Genomic DNA, 24,390 nt, shown 5'->3' with positions numbered 1-24,390 from the left:
GAAGCTGAAAAGAGCAAAAGCATTTGTCCCTCAGAGCCTACAGAAGGATTGGGTCCTGACAACACCTGGACTTAGGCCAGCCAGTGTGCTGATCTTGAACTTCAGGCCTGGGTGAGAACAGGCTCAGGAGGGCCACACAGCAAGGCCACAACTCTCTGGGTCCTCTGCACCTTCAAGCCCCTTTGTGACAAAGTTCATCCCTCCAACTCTGTAACACTAACAGGCTTCAGAAGGAAAGCACAGCCATCCATTCTCACAGGGAGATTTCACTGAATTCCTGAAGAGTGTATTGATTCTGGTTGAGTGTTAGACTAATTGATGGCCAGACTGTCTATCCCAAGAACACAGAAAATGAAGCCCGCCCATTAACCGCCGCAGCAAAGCTGAAGACACCTAACTGGGCAGACACCTAACACAAATATTTTCTTGTGGAGTCGGAACTTAGAGCAGCAGCATTGTAATGGGACACATAAGCCAGGAGCATCTGCCAGTAAGCTGTAGAGGCCCTGTCTGCAGTGCGGGGGAAAAGCAACAGCCAGGTGTGATGCACACCTTTAAATCCCAGTGCTCAGGAGGCAGAGGCAGGTCGGTCTCTGAGCTCAAGGTCAGCCTGGTCTACATAGTTCCAGGACACCCGGGGCTACAGAAAAGAAAAAGGCAGAACAAGCTGAGTGTGTAGTAAGAGCAGCAGCACACACACACCCCCGTTTCAGGTCTACTGCACACACAGGACACAGCTTTCCTTCAAATCCCCGTCCAGCAAGCTTTGAACTGGGATAGGTGGCTTTCTAGTCACCCAGGGGCTTAAATTCCAATGCCATTGCTTGGTGGCTGAACCGCCTGGGGGAAATAGTCACCCTCTGGCCTCTGTCACCCACCGTGAAAGGAAATCTGGCTTGTGTTGCAGGGTTGTTCCAAAGGATCAGTGACTTCATATTTATAAACTCGAACAGTACTTGGTGCCAGCTGAGCATCCGCACACGGAGCCCTCGTCCATCAGTTTGGTCCTGCTACAGTGTTCCTTAGCCTCAGCTTCGGCTCACACCCTCCATCCTGGCTCCCTTTCTGGCTGTGATAAAACACTGACAAAAACCAGCTTGGGGAAGAAAAGGTCATTTGACCTTTTCTCCTACAGAAGCTCATGGCAGGAACTGAGGCAGAGGCCCTGGAAGGACGAACACTACTTAACTGATTCTCGCCCATGGCCTGCTCAGTTTACTTTCTTAAACAGCTCAGGCCCCTCTGCCAAGGATGGCACGAGCCACAGTGAGCCGGATTCTTGAAGATTCCCTCCATCAATGAAGAAAACGCCTCGCAGACTTGCCTGTTCCTTAACTGAGGGTCCGTCTTCATAGACAATTCTGGGTTATGTTGGAAACACACACAAACCAGCCATAATAAACCTTGTCAATAGGCACTATTAAGCTATAACGTGTCCTTTCTTTTTTTTTTTTATTATTCCTAAGACCTCACAGTAATAACACAATATCAATCAGTAGTCTAACTTTTTAAAAGTTCCAGTCGTGGCATCTCCAGTAGTGGCATCTCCAGTATGCTGGAGTCTCCATACAGCCGAGGCCACACCTTCACAGATGACTACCAGGCCACTCTGCAGGTGCTCTCATTTTTCAACACAGGGTCATGCCTCAGCATCTCTCCACTATCCCTTTAGGCCTCCCAAACCAGCATCGCGTGAGAGTCTCTCACCCATTACCAGACGTGGGTCGCCAGCTTGAGATACAGCCTTGGCCCCTTTGAATCACAGTTGAATCCAGAAGACATTGCAACAGATTCTTTTTTCTTTTTTTTTTTTTTTCTTTTCTTTTTTTCGGAGCTGGGGACCAAACCCAGGGCCTTGCGCTTGCTAGGCAAGCGCTCTACCACTGAGCTAAATCCCCAACTCCCCCACAACAGATTCTTAACTCACAGTGTCACACGAACAGCCCCAGTAGTCTTTGCTTCTCTCCGAGACTTCACAAGCCAGACCTCAACCATCTACACCTCTTGATATTTCTATATTCGAAGCTAAGCTCTGCACACTCAATGACTTTTCTGTCCCAGGGTTCCCAATGCCACCACATTCCTCCTCCAAACAACACGGTCAGTTCTGTCACAGCAATACTGTGCCATCAGTACCGACTTCTGTTTTAGCTCGCTTTTCTACTGCTGGGCTAAAACACTAACCAAAAACAACTTGAGGAGGGAAGGGCGTTTGGCTTGACCTTGCCCAGCACTGTCCGTTACCAGGTGAAGCTGGAGGGAGGAGCTTGCGGCAAGACCTGGAGCGAGAACTGAAGCGGAGGGTGGAGGAGTAAGTGCTGCCTCCTGGTTCGCTCCATTCACTTTCTCACACTGCTTAGGGCCACCTGCCCAGCAGTGGCCCCACCCACAGGGGTCTGGACTTTCCCATATCAATCATCAAGAGAATGTCCCATAGGCCAATCAGATGGAGGCAGTTCCTCCACTGTGGCTCCCTCCAGGTTCCAGGTGACTCTTGTTTGTGCAAAGTTGACAAAAAACAAAAACAACAACAACAACAACAAAAAATACAAATGAATTAACAAAAAAGAACACACCTTTATGATCATTGAAGAGTTTTGGCTTCCACTTAAATCGCTCCAAACTAACTTTATCATCATGGTGATTTCAGTATACAGGTAGGGATAACATCCAGCTTCCCAGCCCCTGTTCTTCTACCCCACGAGGAGGCTAGCACTGGAGCTAACCACTACCTCAGCATTAAGCTTCATCCCCAGGGAACACTGAGACCCCTGCAGTCCCAGATCCTACTGCAATGCTATTCCACTGAGTCTAATGCCTTCCCACCTTGTGTTTTCCTCGTGCTTTTACTTCACCCCTCACAGTGTATATCCCATGGCCCATTGCCATAGCTCCTAGCTGTGTAGCCTGTCTTCCATGCTCACAGTCTCCTGGCCACCCAGCCCCAGATAAGCTTAACTGTCCCCTCGAGTTCTTTGCTGTTCCCTAGACCTGCTGTTGGAGCCTTCAGCCTGTTTGCACTTTCTCTCCGCACTCATTTATTCCCTGACATTGAGCCTCACAGCTTTAGAATTTAGCCTCTTAGTTTGTGTCCCCAAAGCACAGCCTGAGCTGGCTTCAGATGAAAGCCATCAGGCCAGGGTGAGAGCCAACTGTGCAGTGGGAGCTTGATCCCACAAGGAGCCTCTGAGACATGGTAGGATGCATTTCAATATACTACCCGAAGGCATGGCTCTTCGTGCACTGTTAGTGGGGGAACTGACTGTGTGGGCCCTCAGAGCTACACCCACAGAAAACAAGGGGCTGGAGAGATGGCTCTGTGGGCAGAGCCTCACACGTGAGCAGGCTCAGAACTCCTGCTCCAGTGGCCTATATGCTGATGTCCGTCAGTGTTTGTCTGCAATCCAGATCTCTTCTAAACTGATTCACCCGGCAGCCTGTGGACAGCTGGACATCCAGACACACCCGACTATCTAACGAACATCTGAAACTCACGACTCAGCCCACTTCTCCTCCAGAAACTCCAAACTGTGACAGGACATTCTTCCAATTTCTTCAAGCCCAGCGCCTTATGTTTAAACTCACAGTTCACACCCATTCCCTCGGTTTAAAAGTCAACTTTCAGAAGGTTTCCGAGGCCATCAGGATAGCTCAGCAGGTAAAAGCACTTGCTGCCGAGTCTGACAATCTGAGGTCATTCCCGGGCCCCACGTGGCAGGAAGAGAGAATCAAGTCCTATAAGTTGTCTTCTGACCTCCACATATGCGTATAAATACACGTACGTATGAAATACACAATGGAGGCTGGAGAGATGGCTCAACGGTTAGAGCACTGACTGCGCTTCCAGAGTTCCTGAGTTCAAATCCCAGCAACCACATGGTGGCTCACAACCATCTGTAATGGGATCCGATGCCCTCTTCTGGTGTGTCTGAAGACATTGACAGTGTGCCCACATGCATGAAATAAATAAATTAAAAAAAAAGAAATACACAAAATGTCCTTTTAAAACATTCTTTAAAGTCATCTAGAATCTGGCCACTCTTTACCCATCAAAACCAGCAGGGCTCTGGCCCAGGCATCATCATCATCTCGAACCTGGATAATTTGAGTAACTACATCGCTTCTCACATTCACCGAGCCCTGCTCAGGTTGGTTCCGTCAAGGCAGCAGCCAATGATCCTGTAAGTGTGCCCTCGGCTCTGAAATTGTTTTCTATGCAAAATGCCCCTGAACTGATAGCAGCTACAGCCCTCCAAGCACACTGTGAGCTGGTAATAGAAATCAGAGAGGCAACAATGACCCCTGTCCTGCTGGCTGTCCCGCCCGGCAGCACGGCGAAGGTTGTTTCCTCATCTAGACTTGCAGCGTTAGAACATATGGGATAGTGTGACTGGCCTAGGAAAAGTAAGTGTGTAAAAACACAAATCTTAAAAGGACAGGTCGGGCTGGAGAGATGGCTCAGAGGTTAAGAGCACTGACTGCTCTTCCAGAGGTCCTGAGTTCAAATCCCAGCAACCACATGGTGGCTCACAACCATCTGAAATGGAATCTGATGCCCTCTTCTGGTGTGTCTGAAGACAGCTACAGTGTACTCATATATAATAAATAAATTTTAAAAAAAAAAAAAGGACAGGTCTACTCCGCACACTCACGGTACTTTTTCACCATCACAAAGTCGAAATCATTTTAAAACCCTGAGTCGGTGCTCAGCGGCCCATGCCAAAGCCAGGCACACTGCGGCGGTAACACGTCATGATGCTAAGCTAGTAGTTAAAGGGCGGGGGTGCAGCTCTGTTGGTAGAGGACTTGCCTGGCATGCATAGAGCCCTGGGTTCCTCCTCAACACCATACATGCATAAGCCAGGCAAGCAGTCTGTTTCTGTAACCCAGGCACTTAGGGAGAGGCAGGAAGATTGGGAATTCAAAGTCAGCCTTGGCTACATAGTAAACTCAAGGACAACCTGGGAAACAAGAGACCCTGTCTCTAAATAGATAGGTAAGTAGATAGGTAGGTAGGTAGAAGGAAGGAAGATAGATAGATAGATAGATAGATAGATAGATAGATAGATAGATAGATAGTTAAATACTTACCACAAAGAAAGGCCCAGGGCCAGTGTCTTCATTAGTGATGTCTGTCTGACATGTAGAGTAACACCAATATTTCTCAAACTCTTTAAAAACAGAAAAGGAGAAAGGAACACAGTCCAGGTCATTCTGCAAGGTCTCTCTTCCGCAGGTAGCAGCCAGGAAACTAGAAAGCAGCCCCTCTTTTTGTTAATACACTGGGCCAGCAAACAGAGTAGCTGGTGTTTCCAGGACCCTTGCCTCTGTACGTGGCATTAGACCTCCCCCTGCCCCTGACCCTCTGGAGGGTCCCCTTCCTTCCCCAGTTACTCCACTCTGCTTCCTTATCTTGTGAATTCCATCACCCTTCCTTCTCCTACAGCGCACTATCTGATGAAAACGTGCTAGCAAGCCAAATATCTCAAAACAGATTATGCCAGAAGCCGGGGCAGCCAAAGGAAATGCAGATACACGGAGCATGCCAGTGCATGGAAGGACCTGGTCAATGGAGCTGAAAGGAAATGTGTGGCACAGGGAGAAACATCAGCGACTCAGCGACACGATGTGAACTGACAGCCCAAACAAGGAGGGAACCCTTAAAGTGCAGGAACAATGTCTAAAATGAAGTTTTACTTTCTGCACATGACTGTTTGCCTGCGTGTGTGTCTGTACACCGTGTGCATGCAGTGTCCATGGAGGCAGGGAGAGGGCACTGGGTCTACTGGACCTGAAGTTCCAGACCATTGTAATCCTCCATATGGGTGCTGGGTACTGAACCCGGGTCCTCGGCAAGAAGAGCCAGCGTTCTTTCACTCCTAAGTTCTTAGCCATCTTGCCAGCCTCCACAATGTGGCAATTCTTGAAAACTGATTTTATAAAATGAGCAAAGAAGTCGAATATATATTTTATTAAAGGAGGGGAGCAGTGATAAAAGCCAGGATTGGTGGCTCATACACTTGGGAGTAGCAACAGTAGGATCGGTAACTCAGGGACAGCTTGGGCTACATAGTGACTTCGAGGGCAACCTGGGGTACATGAAACCCTATCTAAATAAGCAAATAGACTGATAACCCCACAAGTGATTTCAACATCCTCGAATAATAGGGAAGTGAGAATCAAAGCCACAGCATGGGGCTAGAGAGATGGCTCCGTAGTTAACACGCTGGATGCTCTTCCACAGGACCCAGGTTTGGTTCCCAGCATTCACATGCTGGCTCGTAACTGTCTCTCACTCCAGTTTCATGGGATCTGACGCCCTCTTCTGACCTCTTTATGTACCAGGCATTAATGGTGCACATATATATGCTAAGGTACAACACAACACTTTCACAGCCGTTAGGATGACTGTTCTCTCTCTCTCTCTCTCTCTCTCTCTCTCTCTCTCTCTCTCTCTCTCTTTCTCTCTCTCTCTCACACGCGCGCACACACACACACACACACAATGAATGGAGAGGTGTAAACAATGTGAATTCTTATGTGTTGTTAGTAGAATGCAAAACAATTCAGCTTCCTCAAAACAATGAAGACATTTAGAACAATTCTTTTTAAACATTTAATTTTTAATTATGTGTTTTGTGCACGTCTTTGTGTGGGTATGTGCCCTTAAGTCCAGTTCCCTCAGAGACCAGAGGTGTCAGATCATTGGTTGGGAGCCGGAGTTAGAGGTGGTAATTCTTTTTTTTTTTTTTTGGGGGGGTTCTTTTTTTCGGAGCTGGGGACTGAACCCAGGGCCTTGTGCTTCCTAGGCAAGCGCTCTACCGCTGAGCTAAGTCCCCAACCCCGAGGCGGTAATTCTTAATTATGTTTTAGTTGCTGGAGACGGCTTGGTGGTGAAGAACCTGTATTGCTTTTCTAGAAGAATCGAGCCTACTTCCCAGCACCCACACGGCAACTCACTGCCACTTGTAATTCTAGCTCCAGAGAACCTGACAGTCTTCTAACCATGGGCACCCACAGGTATGCACCACACAGAGACACAGAAGTACAAATAAATCCTTTTATTAGCGTTTCTGGAATAGACCTAAAGCAACAGAAAGCACTCTCAAAGATCTAGGGTTGGCACAGCAGCCGAGAGGCAGGAGTAGACCACACTCTCACAGATCTTCATCCTGTGAAGTTCTAGTCTTCCTTGCAAAGGAAGGAATTTCCGGTGCCCACGGCAGCGTGGATGAGCTTTGAGGCCTTTAAACCAAGTCACGAAGCCAGTTGCAGAAGGGAAACAACTGTATGAGTCCATGAGCACAGGTACCTGAAAAATCAAGTTTATAAGACCAAAGTAGGGGTTGGGGATTTAGCTCAGTGGTAGAGCGCTTGCCTAGAAAGCGCAAGGCCCTGGGTTCGGTTCCCAGCTCCGAAAAAAAAAGAAAAAAGAAAAAAAGAAAAAAAAAAGACCAAAGTAATGGGGTTCCAAGAGCCCGGGTGAGGGGGGGATCTGGAAAGCTGAGGGTTGGTTCTCAGGATGGAGAGTTCCCACTTCAGGCACACAGCATGAATGTTTAACAATTCTGAGCTCAACACAAAAAATGGGAGAAGGTAGTGGTTGGGCCTCCCTTTAAGCCCAGCACTTGGGGGTAGAGGCAAGCAGAACTCTGAGTTTGAGGCCAGCCTGGTCCACAGAAGGAGGTCCAGGATGGCCAAGGCTACACAGAGAAACCCTGTCTCAAAAACCAAAAATAAATTAAAAAAATGGGAGAAGGGGAGGCTTATGTGTATGTTGTCAAGAGACGTGGGGCTGTGCTACATGTTGATCTCAAAACTTCCAGAAAACAAGCCAGGCCGCTTGATGAAGCTGATTTGAGGGCAGAGGAAGGACAGTATAGAGAACATAGTGTGAGGCAGTAGACTGTGCCACCAGACAGAAGAACTGGCAAGTTCAGAATGGCAGGAGTTCGAACTGGTCCCTGTCCTGGAGCATGTGACAGCAACCCCCCACTAAGAGGACCGTGACAACAGGTCATGGAGGGGAGAACCTAGAGTTAGTTCTCTGGGCTAATGAGGTATCTAGATAGGCTCTGAGTTTAACCAGTGAGCTTCCCTTCTGTGCATCCCATCCTGCAAATGGCATTTAATCTCTGGTTCTCCCTGAGTAAGACCTATGCACCCTCATCCGCCATGAATAAAACAGTTTGGACAAGCAAAGACCGTCCTTCATCAAGGACTACAGCATCAGGGAGGCCTTTGTCATTCAGAGCCACACCTAAGTCTCCCTTAGAAACCTCTCCACACTCCTAGCACTCATCCGGAGCTAATCTGGATCCCCATCCCCACACCAGGCTCATTGTAGGCCAGTGGCCCCATTCTCAACTCCTTGCCCCAGTGGAGTCTGGGTGCACAGGAGTTTGAGCACCACAGCCTCCGTCCCAGCCCCGGCTGTTTCTCACCCCGAGAGACATAGGCTGGGACTCCTATCTGAGCATCCTGTCAGTGACCCAGCACTCCAGTGGTAAGGAAGAAGTGCAGCCAAGGCCCTGTGTTTTACCTCCCCGAGATGCTTATTGGCAGCGTTCTGAAACCCCAACAGCGAGGAAGAAACACAGACTCACAGCATAGGCAGGACAAGATGGCTTCAGACTCAAGGTCATCCTCCTCAAATCTCTTGAGCAGTGAGATTATATATATGGCTACATTACCTGGTTTGCTGCCAGAAATTTTAAGTAATTTTAAATAAAAAGTGTTCAACTTATCAAAAACAAAAATCATAGGAGTACCACCTTGGGAGTGGTGGCACAGGCCTTCAGTTCTAGTGCACAGGAGGTAGAAGGTGGGAAGTTCTCTGTTGAGTTCAAGGCCAACATAGTCTAAACATTTGAGTTCCAGGCCAGCCAGGATTACAAAGTGAGACTTTGTTTTAAACAAACTAACAACAAAAACAAACAAACAAACAAACAACCACAGGACCTAACCTTTAATTTCTAACATCGAAAATTGGACGTGTGGCTCGATTGGTAAATTAAAGTACTTTCTGGACAAACATAAGGACCTGAGTTCAGATCCACGGCACCCACGTAAAACACCAGCACATCCCTGTGTGGCTCTCATCAAGTTCTGGGGCGGCATAAGCAGGACAACCTCCAGTTAGCTGGCAGCCATTCTAGAGAATCAGCTTAAAGAATAAGGTGGAGAATCCTTGATGAAGACTCCTAACATCAACCTCTGGCCCCCACACACATGTGCATGTACATGTGCGCCCACACATACTCAGAACTGTCTTACACACACACACACACACACACACACACACACACACACTCAAACACAAAAGGTGGAACGACTGCAACTGGTAATGCATTCTTACCTACAATCCAAGGGAAGCCTGTTATACAAAAGGACTGGGGTGTGGCTGAGCCCCAGAGTGCTTACCTGGCATGTGTACTGCTTTTGGATCAATTGCCAATACCAGTAAGCAAACAATCAATATTGGAAGAAAAAAGACTAAGTATGGAGAAAAAATAAACAATTCATAAATTCTTGATTGTTAAGAGAAGATCTCACCAAAGAAAACAGGAACACGGTTCTCTCTCTCTCTCTCTCTCTGTGTCTCTCTGTCTCTCTCTCTCTCTCTCTCTCTCTCTCTCTCTCTCTCACACACACACACACACACACACACACACACACACACACACACAAAACCCCAAAGAATAAAATACTCTTGGGACAGAAAAGGAAAGCTAGGGAAATGCAGCAGCAGTGGGAATTTTTCCCAGGGGAAAGAGAAGAGAAATGATAAGAAAAGTTGAAGACCAGACCTCCAGGAAGTGTAAAACACAACCAAACAAACAAACCCACAGCAGTTCAATTAGAAAAGGGGATAGAGGAGGAATGCCATCCACTGTCTCCCCACCCCAGACCAACTCGTGTGTGTGTGTGTGTGTGTGTGTGTGTGTGCACGCGCACACGTGTGTTTATAGGCACATATAATAGCTCTAAAGTATATGCCATGTGAGGGGTGAAAGGAGGGAAAGAAGGGAGGAAGGAAGGAATAAAGGAAAAAAAGATAAAGGCATATGGAGTCCTCTGTGTGTGTGTGTGTGTGTGTGTGTGTGTGTGTGTGTGTGCATGCGTGCACAGTTGTGTCTCTAAGGTATATGTTATCTTGTGTGTGTGTGTGCATAGTTGTATCTCTGAGGTGTATGTAGTCCTCTGTGTGTGTGTACTTGAGTGACTTGCTTTCCCTGATCAGGGGCCTTGCTCATGTCTACCACAGCAGATAACATCGGCCACTCCAAAGTACATCACTGAGAATTAGAGCACAAAGACCAAGAAATCCATTCGCTTCCCAGAGAATGGCTGAGGGAGGACATAAATTCAAAAGGACTTGGGCTCTGGAGGCTCAGAAAGACAGACAATTAAAATTCTGAAAGAATTTTTTTTTATTTGAAATGTTATATTTAGCTAAACCGTGTACTTACTTGATATTAATATAAAGATATTTAGATGCACAATTTCTGACAAACCTTACCTCATATACCTTTAAGTAGAAAGCTTCAGAAGGGACTTGGGAGGTGGCTCAGTGTGGGTAAATGCTTACTATGCAAGAGTGAAGGCCTGAGTTCGGATCCTCCACATCCACGGTGGAGCCCGCCTGTAGCCCCAGGGTTTACTGGCCAACCAGACTAGTTAAATCAGCAAGCTCGGGTTTCGGTGAGAGACCCCGTCTCCAAAAAATAATGGAGACCAATAGGAGATAGCTACAGTCAGCCACCAGCTTGTGCATGTGCACCATACATGGAAAGACGTGCACATGCATGCATTCACTACACACACACACACACACACACACACACACACACACACAGAGACAGAGAGAGAGAGAGAGAGAGAGAGAGAGAGAGAGAGAGAGAGAGAACCACCCAGTAACCCATACCTGGAATCCCAGCACTCAAGGCACAGGCAGGGGAACAGCACTGAGTCTGAGGTCAGCCTGGTCTACATAGGGAGACCTTGACCCCAAAACCACAAACAGGGACAATAAGAAACCTTGGAGGACTTGAGTTTTGTATCCTACTTGAAAGCTAAGGAAGCCCACAGCCATAGACTAACAGAAACCAGTAGAGGAGGTTTCTTGGGTCAGAGACAGGTGTCTGCCACAGCCAGGGTGGTAGAATGCCAGTTCTGTCTTTATGTCCTGGATCCCAGTTCTAGCAAGGTGCAGAGCGCCAGACCAATCGGTGCACACGGTGGGCTTTAGCAGGAGAGTGAAAGCCCCAGGGTAGGGACCTGGCCTTTTGTATTGAGAATTAGGCTGCCTGCCTTTTGCTCTGAAGAAGACTGAATGTCTTACTGGATAATGTGTTTTGCAGACACCCTTAAAAGCTAAGCACAAGGGGTTGGGGATTTAGCTCAGTGGTAGAGCGCTTGCCTAGCAACCGCAAGGCCCTGGGTTCGGTCCCCAGCTCCGGAAAAAAAAAAAAAAAAAGCTAAGCACAAACGGCTCACTCTGGGTTTAAGGGTGGAAGACCCTGTTGAGAACCGAAAGCCACCCTGCTGGGTATCTCTCTTGAAATTCCTGGCAAATAAAACTTCCCTGAAAGTCGAATAAACAGTTGTACTTAAGGAAACAACTCACAGAGTCCGCATTCATACCGATTTATCTCCTTTTCTTTACAAAAGAGACCCTGTGCCTGGGGCAATCCAGAAACACAGCAGAAGCTGTTCTGAAATTACAACTGGTTCCAAGGCGAGCAGAGGGACAGGCAGGAACATTCCCATGACCAAGTTACTTTTGGAAACCCACAAACTGCCCAGCTGCAGGCCATGGACTCACAAGTGTCCTGAGCCCAAGCCACGCCCTCCAGTAGTTTGTGTATATTGGTTTTCCGTGGTGTAATCGGTGATTGGAGCTGACTGGATACGAAACACAATCTTGGCACTTATCCCAGCACTCCAGAGGCAGAGGCAGGAGGATGGCCCCAACTGCAAGGCCATTTTGATGTAAAACACATCCAACCTTTTGACATTGTCATCTACAAAGTTCGCACTCAAGAACAGAAATGAAGGTTTACACACACACACACACACACACACACACACACACACACACACACACACGAGAGGTGGGGAGAGTCTTATTTTATTTATTTATTTTGTTCTTTTTTTCGGAGCTGGGGACCGAACCCAGGGCCTTGCGCTTGCTAGGCAAGCACTCTACCACTGAGCTAAATCCCCAACCCCTAGAGTCTTATTTTTAAATCTTCACATATCAGTAAGATTGTGTGCTTGGTTGCTTTTGTAGTGGCAAGTTGGACATACTTGCCAAAACTGCAGGCTAGCAAGCTAAGCAAATCTACATTTTGTCTCAAAATAACCAGAAATCAAAAGAGGGGATGGTGGTGGTGGCGGTGGTGAAGCCAGGTAGTGGTGCCTTTAACCCCAGCACTTGGAATGCAGAGGCAGATGGATCTGTGAGTTCAAGACCAGCCTGGTCTACAGAGCGATTTCTAGGATACTCCGGGGTACACAAGGAAACTCTACCTCGGAGGGGGTAAAAAAAGTTCTCAATTCTCCCCACTGCAGCAGGGCGGTGGCCCCTCTCCTGATGGCGTGGTGGTGGCGGCAGCAAGGGGCAGGTGCAGGCGCGCGATGTTCAACAGAGCGCAAAGGCGCTTGGGACACTGATCCAGCGGTCCAGCCGGGACGGTCCCGTTTTGCAAGCGGAGTGGTGGCCGCTTCCCCGCGGGGCAGCTCTGGCCGCGCCTTCCCGGAGACCACGGAGGAGGCGGCGCGGGCGTCCTCTTATCGACCCCATCTCCCGTTACATAAGGCCGCGCCCCTATCTCTGCGGGCCATCGCCGCGCCAGTGCGCCTTCTCCCACGCGCGGGGGGCGCCTACCTGCTGCTCCCCGCACGCCTTCTGTTTGAGGGGCAGGGGCTGTTGACTCACCCAAGCACTGTCCAAGGTGTTTCCCCGAGCCTTTCCCCACCCAAGGAGACCTCCAAGGGATCTGCCACCTGCCCTGTTCTCCAGATTGAGAAACAGAGGCCTCACAGGGGTCACTTGGCTAGCAAGGCACTTCAACTCCCATGAGGGCATAAGGGACAAAGGCAGGTTTCCAGTTCCCAGGTCTGTAGACCTGGGGAAACCTCCACCGTGGACAAAAAGCTGCCATGCAGTTCCCAGTGGGAAGAGAGCTGGGCGAGGCTAGGTCCTGCAGGAACGAAGGCGTTAAGAGTCCCTTGAGGAAATTTGTGAAAAGACAGTGTCTAGCTGAGGAGAAGAAATGGGTGGGGGAGAGTCTGAGAAAGAAGAGGGGCCATGGAGGGGCCGCTGCTGGCCTAAGGGAGGAAGTGGGTGAGGGTGCATCTTGACATCACTACCCAATAGGCAAATGCTGTGGCCGCCGCAGGGGTGGGTTGCTCAGTATGAGGAAAGAGTAGGGAAAAGGCTATGTGCGGGTGTCTGCAGCAGAGGAGCTGCCCCTCCAATCGTTCTCCACATTCTGGGAAATTTGAGGCCCTTGCAAGACCAGCGCAGCTTCTGTGTAGACTGGGGGAGGGGAGGGGGAGAAGGGGATGAGGGATATTGGGGAGGGGGGCAAATGTGGTGGCCACAGACTCGACCATATCAACAGCATTCATGCTCTTTGGCCTAAGCTAGAGTTTGAGGAGCCTGCTGCCTACCCAACCCAGATATAGTGTCCCAGCCAAGAGAAGACACGGGTGGGCCCTTGTCCAAGCTGCATATTGGCAGCATTAGTATCGAGAGTTTTCCTCATTAAAGGTCAGGGGAATACCTGAGCTGGCTGCATCTCAGTGAACCTTCGGGCAGTACAAACCCTCCCGTGAGGCTGAGGAGCAGTGGGGGGGGGGGGGGTCGGAAGTGACTTCTCCTTATTCTCCTTATCCTATTCGGATTTTGTATCCAAACCATGCATCGCTTTGGTGATGTATGAGGTATGTTCACTGAAATTAAGAAAAACAAGGAAAGAAAGAATGAATGAGAGAAAGAGAGAAAGAGAGAGAGAAAGAAAGAAAGAAAGAAAGAAAGAAAGAAAGAAAGAAAAAACAAACTTCCCTAGTTCTCACAGCTAGTAGACTGATACTCACCTGCCCAGAGGCTGACCCGTACTTAGTGACCCAAAGGGGTCAGTATTGGGCTGCTTGCCCAAGAGCTTGGGGCAGTCAGTGGGTGGAATTACTGGGGCGGAAGTTAGCTTTGCTGATGCCCACCGTGGAAATAAGTCACGCAGAACTTGGAAATTCTGTCCCAGACCCTTCTCAATAAATCCACTAAATCAGACTCTTTCCTTTAGAGGGCACTGGATTTTCCAAAAAAGAAAAAAAAAAATTTAAGATGAGTAAAGATGTGGTTTTCAGATAATGCCCAACAAAGCAGAGCCCAGGGGTGAGGCGTCATCATTTTGGTTTATAAAAGCTGCTTCAACAGGCTAAGGCCACAAGCCAGCAGCCTAGGCCAGCCCACAGTTCTACAGCTCCCTGGTTCTCTCACTGACTCTGGGCTTCATGGCACTCTGGGTGACTGCAGTCCTGGCTCTCGCTTGCCTTGGTGGTCTTGCCACCCCAGGGCCAGTGCGGAGATCCACATCTCCCCCTGTGGCCCTCAGGGAGCTTATCGAGGAGCTGAGCAACATCACACAAGACCAGAAGGTGAGTAGCACACACACACCCCTTCCCCGGAAGAGGTCATGAGCAGGCTGGGTCTGGGCCTGTGTGAACGATGACACAAGCTCCAGTCCCCGGCTCAAAAATGAAGAGCAGCTAACTTGGGGGTGCAGTGGTGAAGAGTCCCCAAAAACAGACCTTCACAACAGGACAGGTTTAATCTAAGAAAACCAGTGGAGGACAGGTCTCTGGATGGGGAAGCCAGACAGCTCTCAGACTGCTCATAGGCTAGGGATAGTTATAGGAAAGGTTGGGGATGTTGGTCCAAAGCTGCTAGGGGTCACCAAAGAATGTCGAGCAAGAGGGACAGGTGATCCTTATCGGATCTGATAATGACTGGCTAGTCAGTATCAGGGTCTGCAGGAGTCAGTGGCCACTGCTTATCCAAAATGGAGGGTTTTCTCAAAATGGCGTGGCCAAGGCTAACCAATGGAACTTGCGTGGGTTGGCAGAGTCACTCGGGGCCTAGCCCCACTTCTACCAGATCAGGACTCTTCCACAGAGGAAAACGGGAAGGTCAGCAGCTTCCTGCAATTTTGGCGTCTGCCAACTAGATTTCCCATGCCACGTCCAACTGGATTTCCTACCCCATGTCCCCATCACGATTTCAGTCAGTGGGACAGGAGGACACTGTAACACCAACTCCTCTCCCTGCCTGCAAAGGAGTTCACAGCATCTGAACATGGATTGCTGAGCCTGGCCCTGGGTGCTGTGTTATCCCTAATCAGACCCCCAGAGGCAGGCGTGGTGGTTTCACTTTGTGAGGTCCAGGGAGGTTAATGTCAGACTCAAGCCTTCCAGGAATCACCTGAGGCCGTGTGTGTGTGTGTGTGTGTGTGTGTGTGTGTGTGTGTGTGTCCCTAACATAGTGTCCTATTCTGAGAAAAGTGGTACATTAGGCCTCACATCTGACTTGACTAGGTCAACAGCAGCCTCTCTGGCCTTCTCTGTAGACCCCCATCCTCCTGTCCAGACTGTGGCAAGCTTCAAATAAGGCAATTCCCCTGCCAAAAGCCACTCAGTCTCCCTCTCTCAGCTCCAGGACTCTAATTCTTGCCCTAACTCCTCGTGCAGACCAGACCCTGGAGTGTAGGATCTTAAGGGGTTGTCAAGCCAGACTCTACGCGACACTAGGGGTGCTTATGGGCCTGGCCTGGCTGTGCTACCTGTGACACCTGCTACCATTCTACTCATGGTCTTTTTGCTTCCTCAGACTTCCCTGTGCAACAGCAGCATGGTATGGAGCGTGGACCTGACAGCTGGCGGGGTAAGGAACCTGGGCTGAGGAGGGGATGTGGCGGCAGCTCTCGGCTTCTTTTCTCTAAGCCCTACGCATGTAACTAAGGCTTTCCAAAAACACCTTCAAAGATAGGTATGCCTGGCATATCAGGACATTAGAGATTGAGGCAGGAGGATTACCATGAGTTTGAGGCCAGCCGGGACTATATGAGTTCCTGGCTAGCTTAGGCTACAGAAAGATATCCTGCCTCACAGAAATCAATTAAAAAAGCAAAATCTAGAACAGCATGTCTCAACCTTTCTAATGCTGTGACCCTTGAAGACAGTTCCTCATGCCTCGATGACCCCCAACCATAAGCTTGCTTCATTGCTACACCGTAACTGTAATTTTGCTGCTGTTCTGGATCATAAAGTAAATATTATATGCAAGATATTTGATATGTGGTTCTCAAAGGGGTCAAGACCCAACCTCCACTCTAGGAGCTACTCCTGTACTCCCCATAATTTAGGCTCCTCCTGCTACCAGTACCCACCCGGCCAGTTCAATGGCCTTCCTGTGACCTGAGCCAGGCCCAACATCTGCCCTCTTCCCCCACAGTTCTGTGCAGCCCTGGAATCCCTGACCAACATCTCCAGTTGCAATGCCATCCACAGGACCCAGAGGATATTGAATGGCCTCTGTAACCAAAAGGCCTCGGATGTGGTAAGGCCTGTTCCACCCCTAACCCACACCTGCTGGCCTGGATGAGCATCCCAAGTGCATGTTCACCCAGGAGCGGGACCACTGTGGCAGTAGGGACCCAGACTTAGGGTGTTACATGGCTTGGGCTCAAGGGCTCCCAACTTTTACCTGAGCCTCAGTTTCCACATTTGTAAAGTAGAGGCAAAACCAGAACCCACCTGGTAGGGACTTTTGGGAGCATCATAAGGACCAGTCCCTGGAAAGCCCCTGTTGAATGCCAGCTGTCCTTGATCTCGGCGTCGTCCCTCTAATGGATGGGCCTCTTGGTTGTTTTGCAGGCTTCCAGCCCCCCAGATACCAAAATCGAAGTAGCCCAGTTTATATCAAAACTGCTCAATTACTCCAAGCAACTTTTCCGCTATGGCCACTGAGGGGAGACCGGCCCTGGACATCTCAGCTGTGGACCTCAGTTGTGGATTCATTTTCCTTTCTCACATCAGACATTGCTTGGGGGAGACAGGGAGGAGGGTTGGGGAGAGACGAAGTTGCCTCAGCTTTGACCTCAGCCTGCACTGCCTGCCTAGTGCTACAGGTCCCACCCATTCCCCTGCCCCATCCCTATAGCAAACTGACAGTGAGTCCAGCCTGTGGCCTGGTCAGCTGAGGCAGACGGCAGCTTGAGCACATTCGTCTCCATCTTATTTATTATGGTTGTATGTTATTTAAATGAGTCTGTTAGTAGTGGGGTGGGGAAATGGTTTGCTGCCTATGCCCTAGGGGCTCCAGCATTGAAGCAGTGGGCTCTGGGGTCCCTGGTAATATTACTGTACACACAATTCTGCTACCTCACTGGAGCCTCTAGGTCTCATCCCAGGCAGGAGACAGGAGGGAAGGCCAGAGCAACACTCCTGTCTGCCACGGCAGCAACTAGCCCTCAGCCATGAAGTAACTTATTGTTTTGTTCTTATATTTAAAGTATTAAATAGCTTAGCAAAGAGGTAATAATATATGGGAGAATGGCCTGTTACACTCAGTGTGTGGGGAACAGGGGGGAGGACAGCAGGAGGGGGGGGAGATGGTAGGTTTGTCATTGAACCAGTTTTTCATTGACTGTCAAAACTAGAAACCGGAAATAAAGATGGTGACAGATAGGCCTGCCTGCGTTTGCTGTCTTTTTTTTTTTTTTTTTTTTTTTTTTTGGTCCTTGGGGATGCTGCCTTGTGGGCTCCAAACTGAGAAGCCCAGTGTGAGGCAGGCTGCTCAAAGGAGATGAGAGGAGGGAAGGGCAAGCCTGGGCTGAGGGAAAGCAAAGCCTCTGGTCTGTGGCAGACCGAGGAGATACGCCCCCTGTCTACTGTTGGTGAGCAGGGGGAGTTTGGGCCAGGAAATTGGGGTTCAAGGGGATGTCTGGGGCAGGCGGGGAACCTCTTGGGTATCTCCTGACAACTGGCCAGCTTTGTCTGCACCACCCACACAGTCTCGGGTCTCCCTTACCACCCTGGGAGGCACATAGCCTGAGGCACGGGTGGGGACAGGAGACTGGTCCAAGGCACAGGATGGGAGGAAATAAAGGCCACATTCTGCCTCCTCATTCAAACGTCACCTGCCCAAATGCACGGTTCTTCTCCTGTGTACTGCCTGTTTGGATATCCCCTGGTGATGAGACACTCACGACTTAGCTTCTAGGGACAAGCTGTTCAATTTCTGGAGCCCACACATTGCTTTGTAAGCCGGGATGAATCGGTAGACATGTGGAGACTGGGGTAGACAGATAAGACCATGGAGACGGCACCTCAGAGCAGGTGGCCTGCCTCTCCCTTGCTGGCCTGCAAGCTGGAGCGGTGGGAACATCTGCATCAGTAAGCGAGTGCTGGATAACAAGATGCCTCTTGGCGTCCTTGTGAGGTGCAGCCCAAAGCAGAAGAGGCCACCAAGAAGGAGAGGAGGCTTCTGCAGCAGGTGTGAGTGGGGTCAGGGACCAAATTCTGAATGACAGCAGAAACCCTCCTGGGGCAGGCAGAATCTGAGATTCCAATACTCACAGTCTCGAGCCAACCAAACAGCACCAGAGGACATAGCAGGAACTTAGCCAACTCATGGGGAATCAGTCTTCCCTTCTTGCCTCACTGCCAACAAAGAAGAGACAGAAGAGGCCAAGCCATAGCCCTGGGAGTCGGCCACTCTGCACGAAAGAGGGGACATGTATAGCAGGGCAGGACGGGCTCCCAGCTCTGCCAGAGGTCGCACTTTCTGAGGACCATCTGTGCTGGCACAGCACCAGCCACCCAGACTAAGGGCTGCAAGACATGGTACGAGACAGAACTTACGAAGGTAGGGAAGAAGATGCTCTCCTCCATCCCTCTGGGAGCACTGTTGTAGAGACGGGGGGAGCACTGGTCTTCTTGCCTCCTTCTCTACCCATAGTCTAAAATCAAAGATTAGATGGACTTTTTTGTTCTTGTTTTGTTTTTGAGACAAGGTTTTTCTTTCTGGCCCTGCCTATTCTGAAACTTGATATGTAAACCAGGCCAGCCTCAAACTCACGTTCACCTGCCTCTGCCTCCCCAGTGCTGGTATGAAAGGTGTGTGCCACACTGACCAGCTTGGTTTATTGTTTTAAAAAAGGGTGATGTGTGTGTGTGTGCCCATGTATGTACACGTGTGTGCATGTGTATGCATGTGGATGTATGTGTGTGTGACTGTGTGTGCATGTGTGTACATGTGTGTATGAGTGTGTATACATGTGTGAACATGTGTGTGAGCATGTATGCATGTGTATGTCTGTGTGCATGTATGTGTGTGTTGTATAAGAAGCTAGAGGACAACCTTGAGTGTTGTTCCTTGGGAGCAATCCACCGTGTTTCTATGTCTCTCATTCACTGGTCTAGAACGTTCCTTGTTAGGTTATGCTGGCTGGTCAACAATCCCCACAGATTTTTTAGCCTCTACCTCCCCAGCACTGAAGTGTGCACCCTCCTGCCCTCCTCCTCATGCTTGCACGGTAAGCATTTTACCCCCTGAACCCCCCCCCCCCGCCAGGTCCCAAGAACAATATCACTTAAAAACAGAATCATTTTCTGTGCATAGATGATAGCTTCATCTTTACCTAGGCCCCCTCTAACTGATGAAGGTTTTGGCCTGTCTGGCTGAACTAAGGGAGATGGTTCAGAGGATAAAAACACTTTCTGTACAGGTCTGATGACCCAAATTCAATCCCTGGTCAGACACAGTGGGAGCAACTAGAATGCCAGCACTCTTACAGTACGGCAGGAGATAAAGACAGAATTGCCCGGAATGCGACGGCTGGCCCTCAAAAAAGAGGGAGAGACAGGGCTGGAGAGATAGTTCAGAGCCTTCTAGTTAAGAGCACTGGCTGATCTTCCAGAGAGCCTAGGTTTAATTCCTAGCCCTCACCCACACGGTAGCTCGAAACTGACTCTAACTCTAGTCCCAGAGGATCTGATGCCCTCTTCTGGCCTCCTCAGGTACTACACACACATGGTGCACAGAGGTATACATGCAAGCAAAACCTAATCATGTAAAATAAGAAAATAAAATCTCAACCGGGCATGGTGGCACACACCTTTAGTGCCAGCACTCAGAAGGCAGAAGCAGTCAGATCTCTGTGAATTTGAGGTGCAGCCTGATCTACAAAGTGAGTTCCAGAACATCCAAGGCTGCTACATACAGAAACCCCGTCTTGAACCCCACCCCAACCATCTCAAAATAAAATAAAGGTCAAAAGAACCAAAAGTTGTCCTTTGACCTCCATCCACATGTACGGTACGGAGTAACACAGGTGCATATACACTTAAACGTTTGTGTACACACAGACACATGCACGGTTTTGTTTTTTTAATGAAGGAGGGCTCTCTTCCAGTCCAGTTCTTAAGGGAGCCTTCACTCTGCAAGGTGCGTGTGGAGTCATTCCAGGTCTCACCACTAGGGGTCCACAGCTAGTCATATCCTCATCCTGTCCACAACTCTAATCCTTCACACTGTGCCTCGGTCAGAGGCGGAGGACCTGTGGTCCTCAATAAGGAGCCCTGGGACCCTCAAGGACAAAGGATGCCTTACATTGTCACAAGGCAATGCTACTAAAGCTGAGAGCAAGGGAGTGACTCAGTGGGGGCAAAAGCAGGAGGAAGAAGCAGGAGAAATTTAACTTTGAAGCATCACCTTGACTCTGGGTCCTAGAGGGACCATAGGACACCTCGAAAGCTCCTGGGTACTTTCTCCCATATGCAAAGGAAACTCTCAGTAAGGCCAGAGACAGGGGAGCTGAGGAGAACTGAGAGCCCCTGGTGAGCAGGAGACAGAGCTGGTCAGGGCGTAGGATGAGCTGCCCCTTTGCACCCCAGGCTCAGGAGGTTTCGCTGAAGGTGAGAGGGATGGGGGCGGGGGGGGGGGCTCAGGTGAGAAATGAGAATCAGTTTCCGTTGAATGCCACAGCAAACAAACACTTCTGCTACTCAGGCAAGGTGTTGAAAACACAGTCACTTCAGGGGTTTCTCTGAGGCCAGTCCCTGAGGTGCTCAGTATGGAGAGGAGTTGCGCAAAGGACTAGGCCTATGTCTGCCCCACTGTCTGAGGACAACTAGGAGGATGGGGCTAATCAAGTCATCCACTGTAACATTTACGCTACAGCCGCGCTTTCCCCGCGAGTACCACGTCAGTGGGCACCAGACTCTGCTTTGCTTCTCTCTTCTGAGATGGTGGCAGGTAGCTGGCCATGCACCAGGCCGAGCATCCTGGGTGGGAAACCCTGGTTGTGTGGTCCCGCACTTTAGGCTGGTCAGGCCTAGGGCTGTGTCCACAGTCACCCTCCCCAACACTGCCCTCTGTCACTGTGAAAACTAAAAGTCACGAGGCCTCATTATCTTCATTCAATTCTCGGCTCCACCCAAAAGCGACAGAGCGCATGGCTTGCAACGAACTTTCCCAGATCAACTGATTTCTCGGCAGCCAGGGAGGGCCCCATGACGAAGCCACTCGAAATCCCAGAAGCAATTTTCTACTTACGACCTCACTTTCTGTTGTTCTCTCTTCCTCCCCCTCCATAGTGCCATCTTGAGTGGAAAGTGATCCCCTCACAGAGGACCTAAGAAACGCCCCCAGCCCTGCCCTGTCTGGGCTGCTGTGTGGTCAGAGGTGACGCAGGCAGCAAAATTAAATATAGCAAACGTCGTCATCTCCGCTCTGAGCAGCATAGTGGACCAGTGCGTGGGGGCTGCGCTGCTCTTCCTGCAGCTCTCGTGCCTTCGTGGCCACAGCCTTCGTGGGGCAGCAGCTCTGGTGTCTCCTGCCACCGGCCACCTAGACCTGTAGATCTCTGATCCCCGGCCGTACTTGGACCCACTCTTAAGGAGTTCCAGGAATATCGGGGAAGGAAAAGCAATTTCTCATCTATTTACTCCTCCATGTTCTCATCCCCGCTGCGCACTCTTGTACAGTGAATGTACATCCATCCCCTAGCTTGGCCAGGGCCAAAACCAGACTTAATATAGAAAAGCAGCGCATTCTTGAGGTCCATAGAAGGGACAGATCAGGACTTGGGCTGGAGACAGGACGGCAACTCAGGACCCTCAGCGCTTCCAGGAAAGGATTCAGTCTGGGAAGACACAGTAGTAGCCCAGCCAGAAGCGCCATCTCCTCTCTTGGGCCTCCAGGTCTTCAGATCCTCTGTGGGAAGAAAAGACACAGGTGGAAGATGTGCCAGGGGACCGCTCATCAGCTCTGAGTCTGAGGCTGCAGTGACATACGGCCCTGAGGACAAATGAGAGTAGCTGCTGACTTCAACTGCTATTATCTATCTATCTATCTATCTATCTATCTATCTATCTATCTATCTATCTATCATCTATCTATCATCTATCTATCTATCTATCTATCTATCCATCATCTATCTATCATCTATCTATCTATCTATCTATCTATCTATCTATCTATCTATCTCTATCTCACACGAGAGCGTCCCTGGCACCTCAGGGAACAGAGGAGCCCAAGGCCACACACTCTCTTCTCTAGTGCACGTACATTGGCGGGGTCCTCTCTATGTCTGTGATCATGGTTTGAAGACATAGGCAGACATGCAGCCAAAGACTCAGGGCACGAACTCACGGTTAAATCAACTCTGGCTTTAAGTCCCATGGCGCTCCTGATTGCAGAACTTGATGCTTGGGCCAAGACTCAGGTGCCGCTCTGAGGCAGAGCTCCATCTATCTATCTATCTATCTATCTATCTATCTATCTATCTATCTATCTATCTATCTATCTATCATCTATCTATCTATCCATCCACCCACCCATCACCCACCCATCTATCCATGCATCCATCCATCAGCAAGGATTCGCTGCAGCCTTACCAGGTACCTCTGATATGGTTCCTGAGCACAGCAAGTCACACAGTGAGACAGCAGAGCAGAGCAATAGCACAGAGGTGTCAGGCACCTGGGAAGCCACAGAGGAGAGAAGCCGGCCAGTGGTTGGGACAGAGCACAGGAAGTCAAGAGCACCTCACTCATGAGATGGGTGAAAGCAGAGGTCTGGCTGACTGGATAGTCTGTGTGAGAACAGCTCACTGCATTAGGAAGAGCAAAGCATCAGATGCGAATACCGGAATGGCCCAAGTCTTGACCAGACAGACGCACATGAGGCCTAACTCTGGCACTCAGGAGGTGGAGGTGGGAGGAACAGGAGTTTGAGGGCTTCGAGAAAGATCCAGGCCATATCTCAATCAAATTTTGGTAGAGCCATTCTAGCAGCTAGAGCCGCAAAGGGCAGAGCCACGGAGACTGCTTTCCAGGCTCCTGTAGACTCAGGAGGGAGAGGATGGCGGTAGAGGGGTGAGAGACGTCTAACTCTGGAGAGGTGTATGTGTGTGCAATATATGTGCAAATTATATATTTACACTTTATATTAAATAAAGTAAACATGGATGAGATATCTACTGCATGTTAATACATACATGCAGTTCTATGATTTCTACGTTTGTGTGGGGGGCGAATGTCTGTGTGCAGCATGTAGAGGTAGATGAGACTGTCACATGTCCCCCTCTTTTGAAGACAGTGTCTTTCACAGAGCCTGGGGCTAGGCTGGCAGCCAGCAAACCCAGTCATTCTCCTGTCCCCATTCTCCACAGTGAGGGGGTTACAGATGCATGTGAGGCCATGTTGGCTTTTTTTTTTTTTTAAGATTTATTTTATTTATATATGTACACTGTCACTGTCTTCAGACACACCAGAAGAGGGCATCAGATCTCATTACAGATGGTTGTGAGCCACCATGTGGTGGCTGGGAATTGAACCCAGGTCCTCTGGAAGAGCAACCAGTGCTCTTAACCACTGAGCCATCTCTCCAGCCCCCCATGTTGGCTTTTTTTATGTGGGTGCTGGGCTTCTGAACTCAGGTCCTCATGCTTGGTCAGCAAGCTCTCTTACCCTAAAGACATCTTCCCGGCCCTGTATTTAAATTTATTACCTCACACACACACGCTATTCTACGGATCTTCGCTCATAGCCATGTGTTCTACCTCTGAGCACCATATCAACTTTTTTGGTTTTGTTTTGTTTGTTTCTAAGATTGTTTGTTTGTTTTGAGATAATGTAGTCCTGGCTGTCCTGGAGTTTGCTCTGTAGACCAGGCTGGCCTTGAACTCAGAGATCCTCCTACCTCTGCCACCCAGGTACTGGTATTAAAGGTGTGAGCCACCATGCCCTGCCCCCAAAATCAGCCGAAATCAGTTTTGTTTTTTTTTAAATCTTTACATTTTTAAAATGTATGTGTGT

General features: G+C 49.4%; 1 protein-coding gene across 1 annotated transcript; it reads left to right on the top strand.

Moving 5' to 3' along the window:
* The first annotated feature begins 14,523 nt into the window (after window positions 1-14,523).
* Il13 (interleukin 13) lies at window positions 14,524-17,081 on the top strand. The gene is made up of 4 exons (NM_053828.1): window positions 14,524-14,667; window positions 15,896-15,949; window positions 16,520-16,624; window positions 16,942-17,081. Exons 1-4 carry the CDS (start codon window positions 14,524-14,526, stop codon window positions 17,032-17,034), a joined length of 396 nt encoding a protein of 131 aa, NP_446280.1. The 3' UTR covers window positions 17,035-17,081.
* Window positions 17,082-24,390: the final 7,309 nt, after the last annotated feature.

Source organism: Rattus norvegicus, chromosome 10 (assembly GCF_036323735.1).
Source record: "Rattus norvegicus strain BN/NHsdMcwi chromosome 10, GRCr8, whole genome shotgun sequence".
Lineage (NCBI taxonomy): Eukaryota > Metazoa > Chordata > Mammalia > Rodentia > Muridae > Rattus > Rattus norvegicus.
The sequence above is the reverse complement of the archived record's forward strand: the minus strand, read 5'-3'. Positions and strand labels throughout refer to the sequence as shown.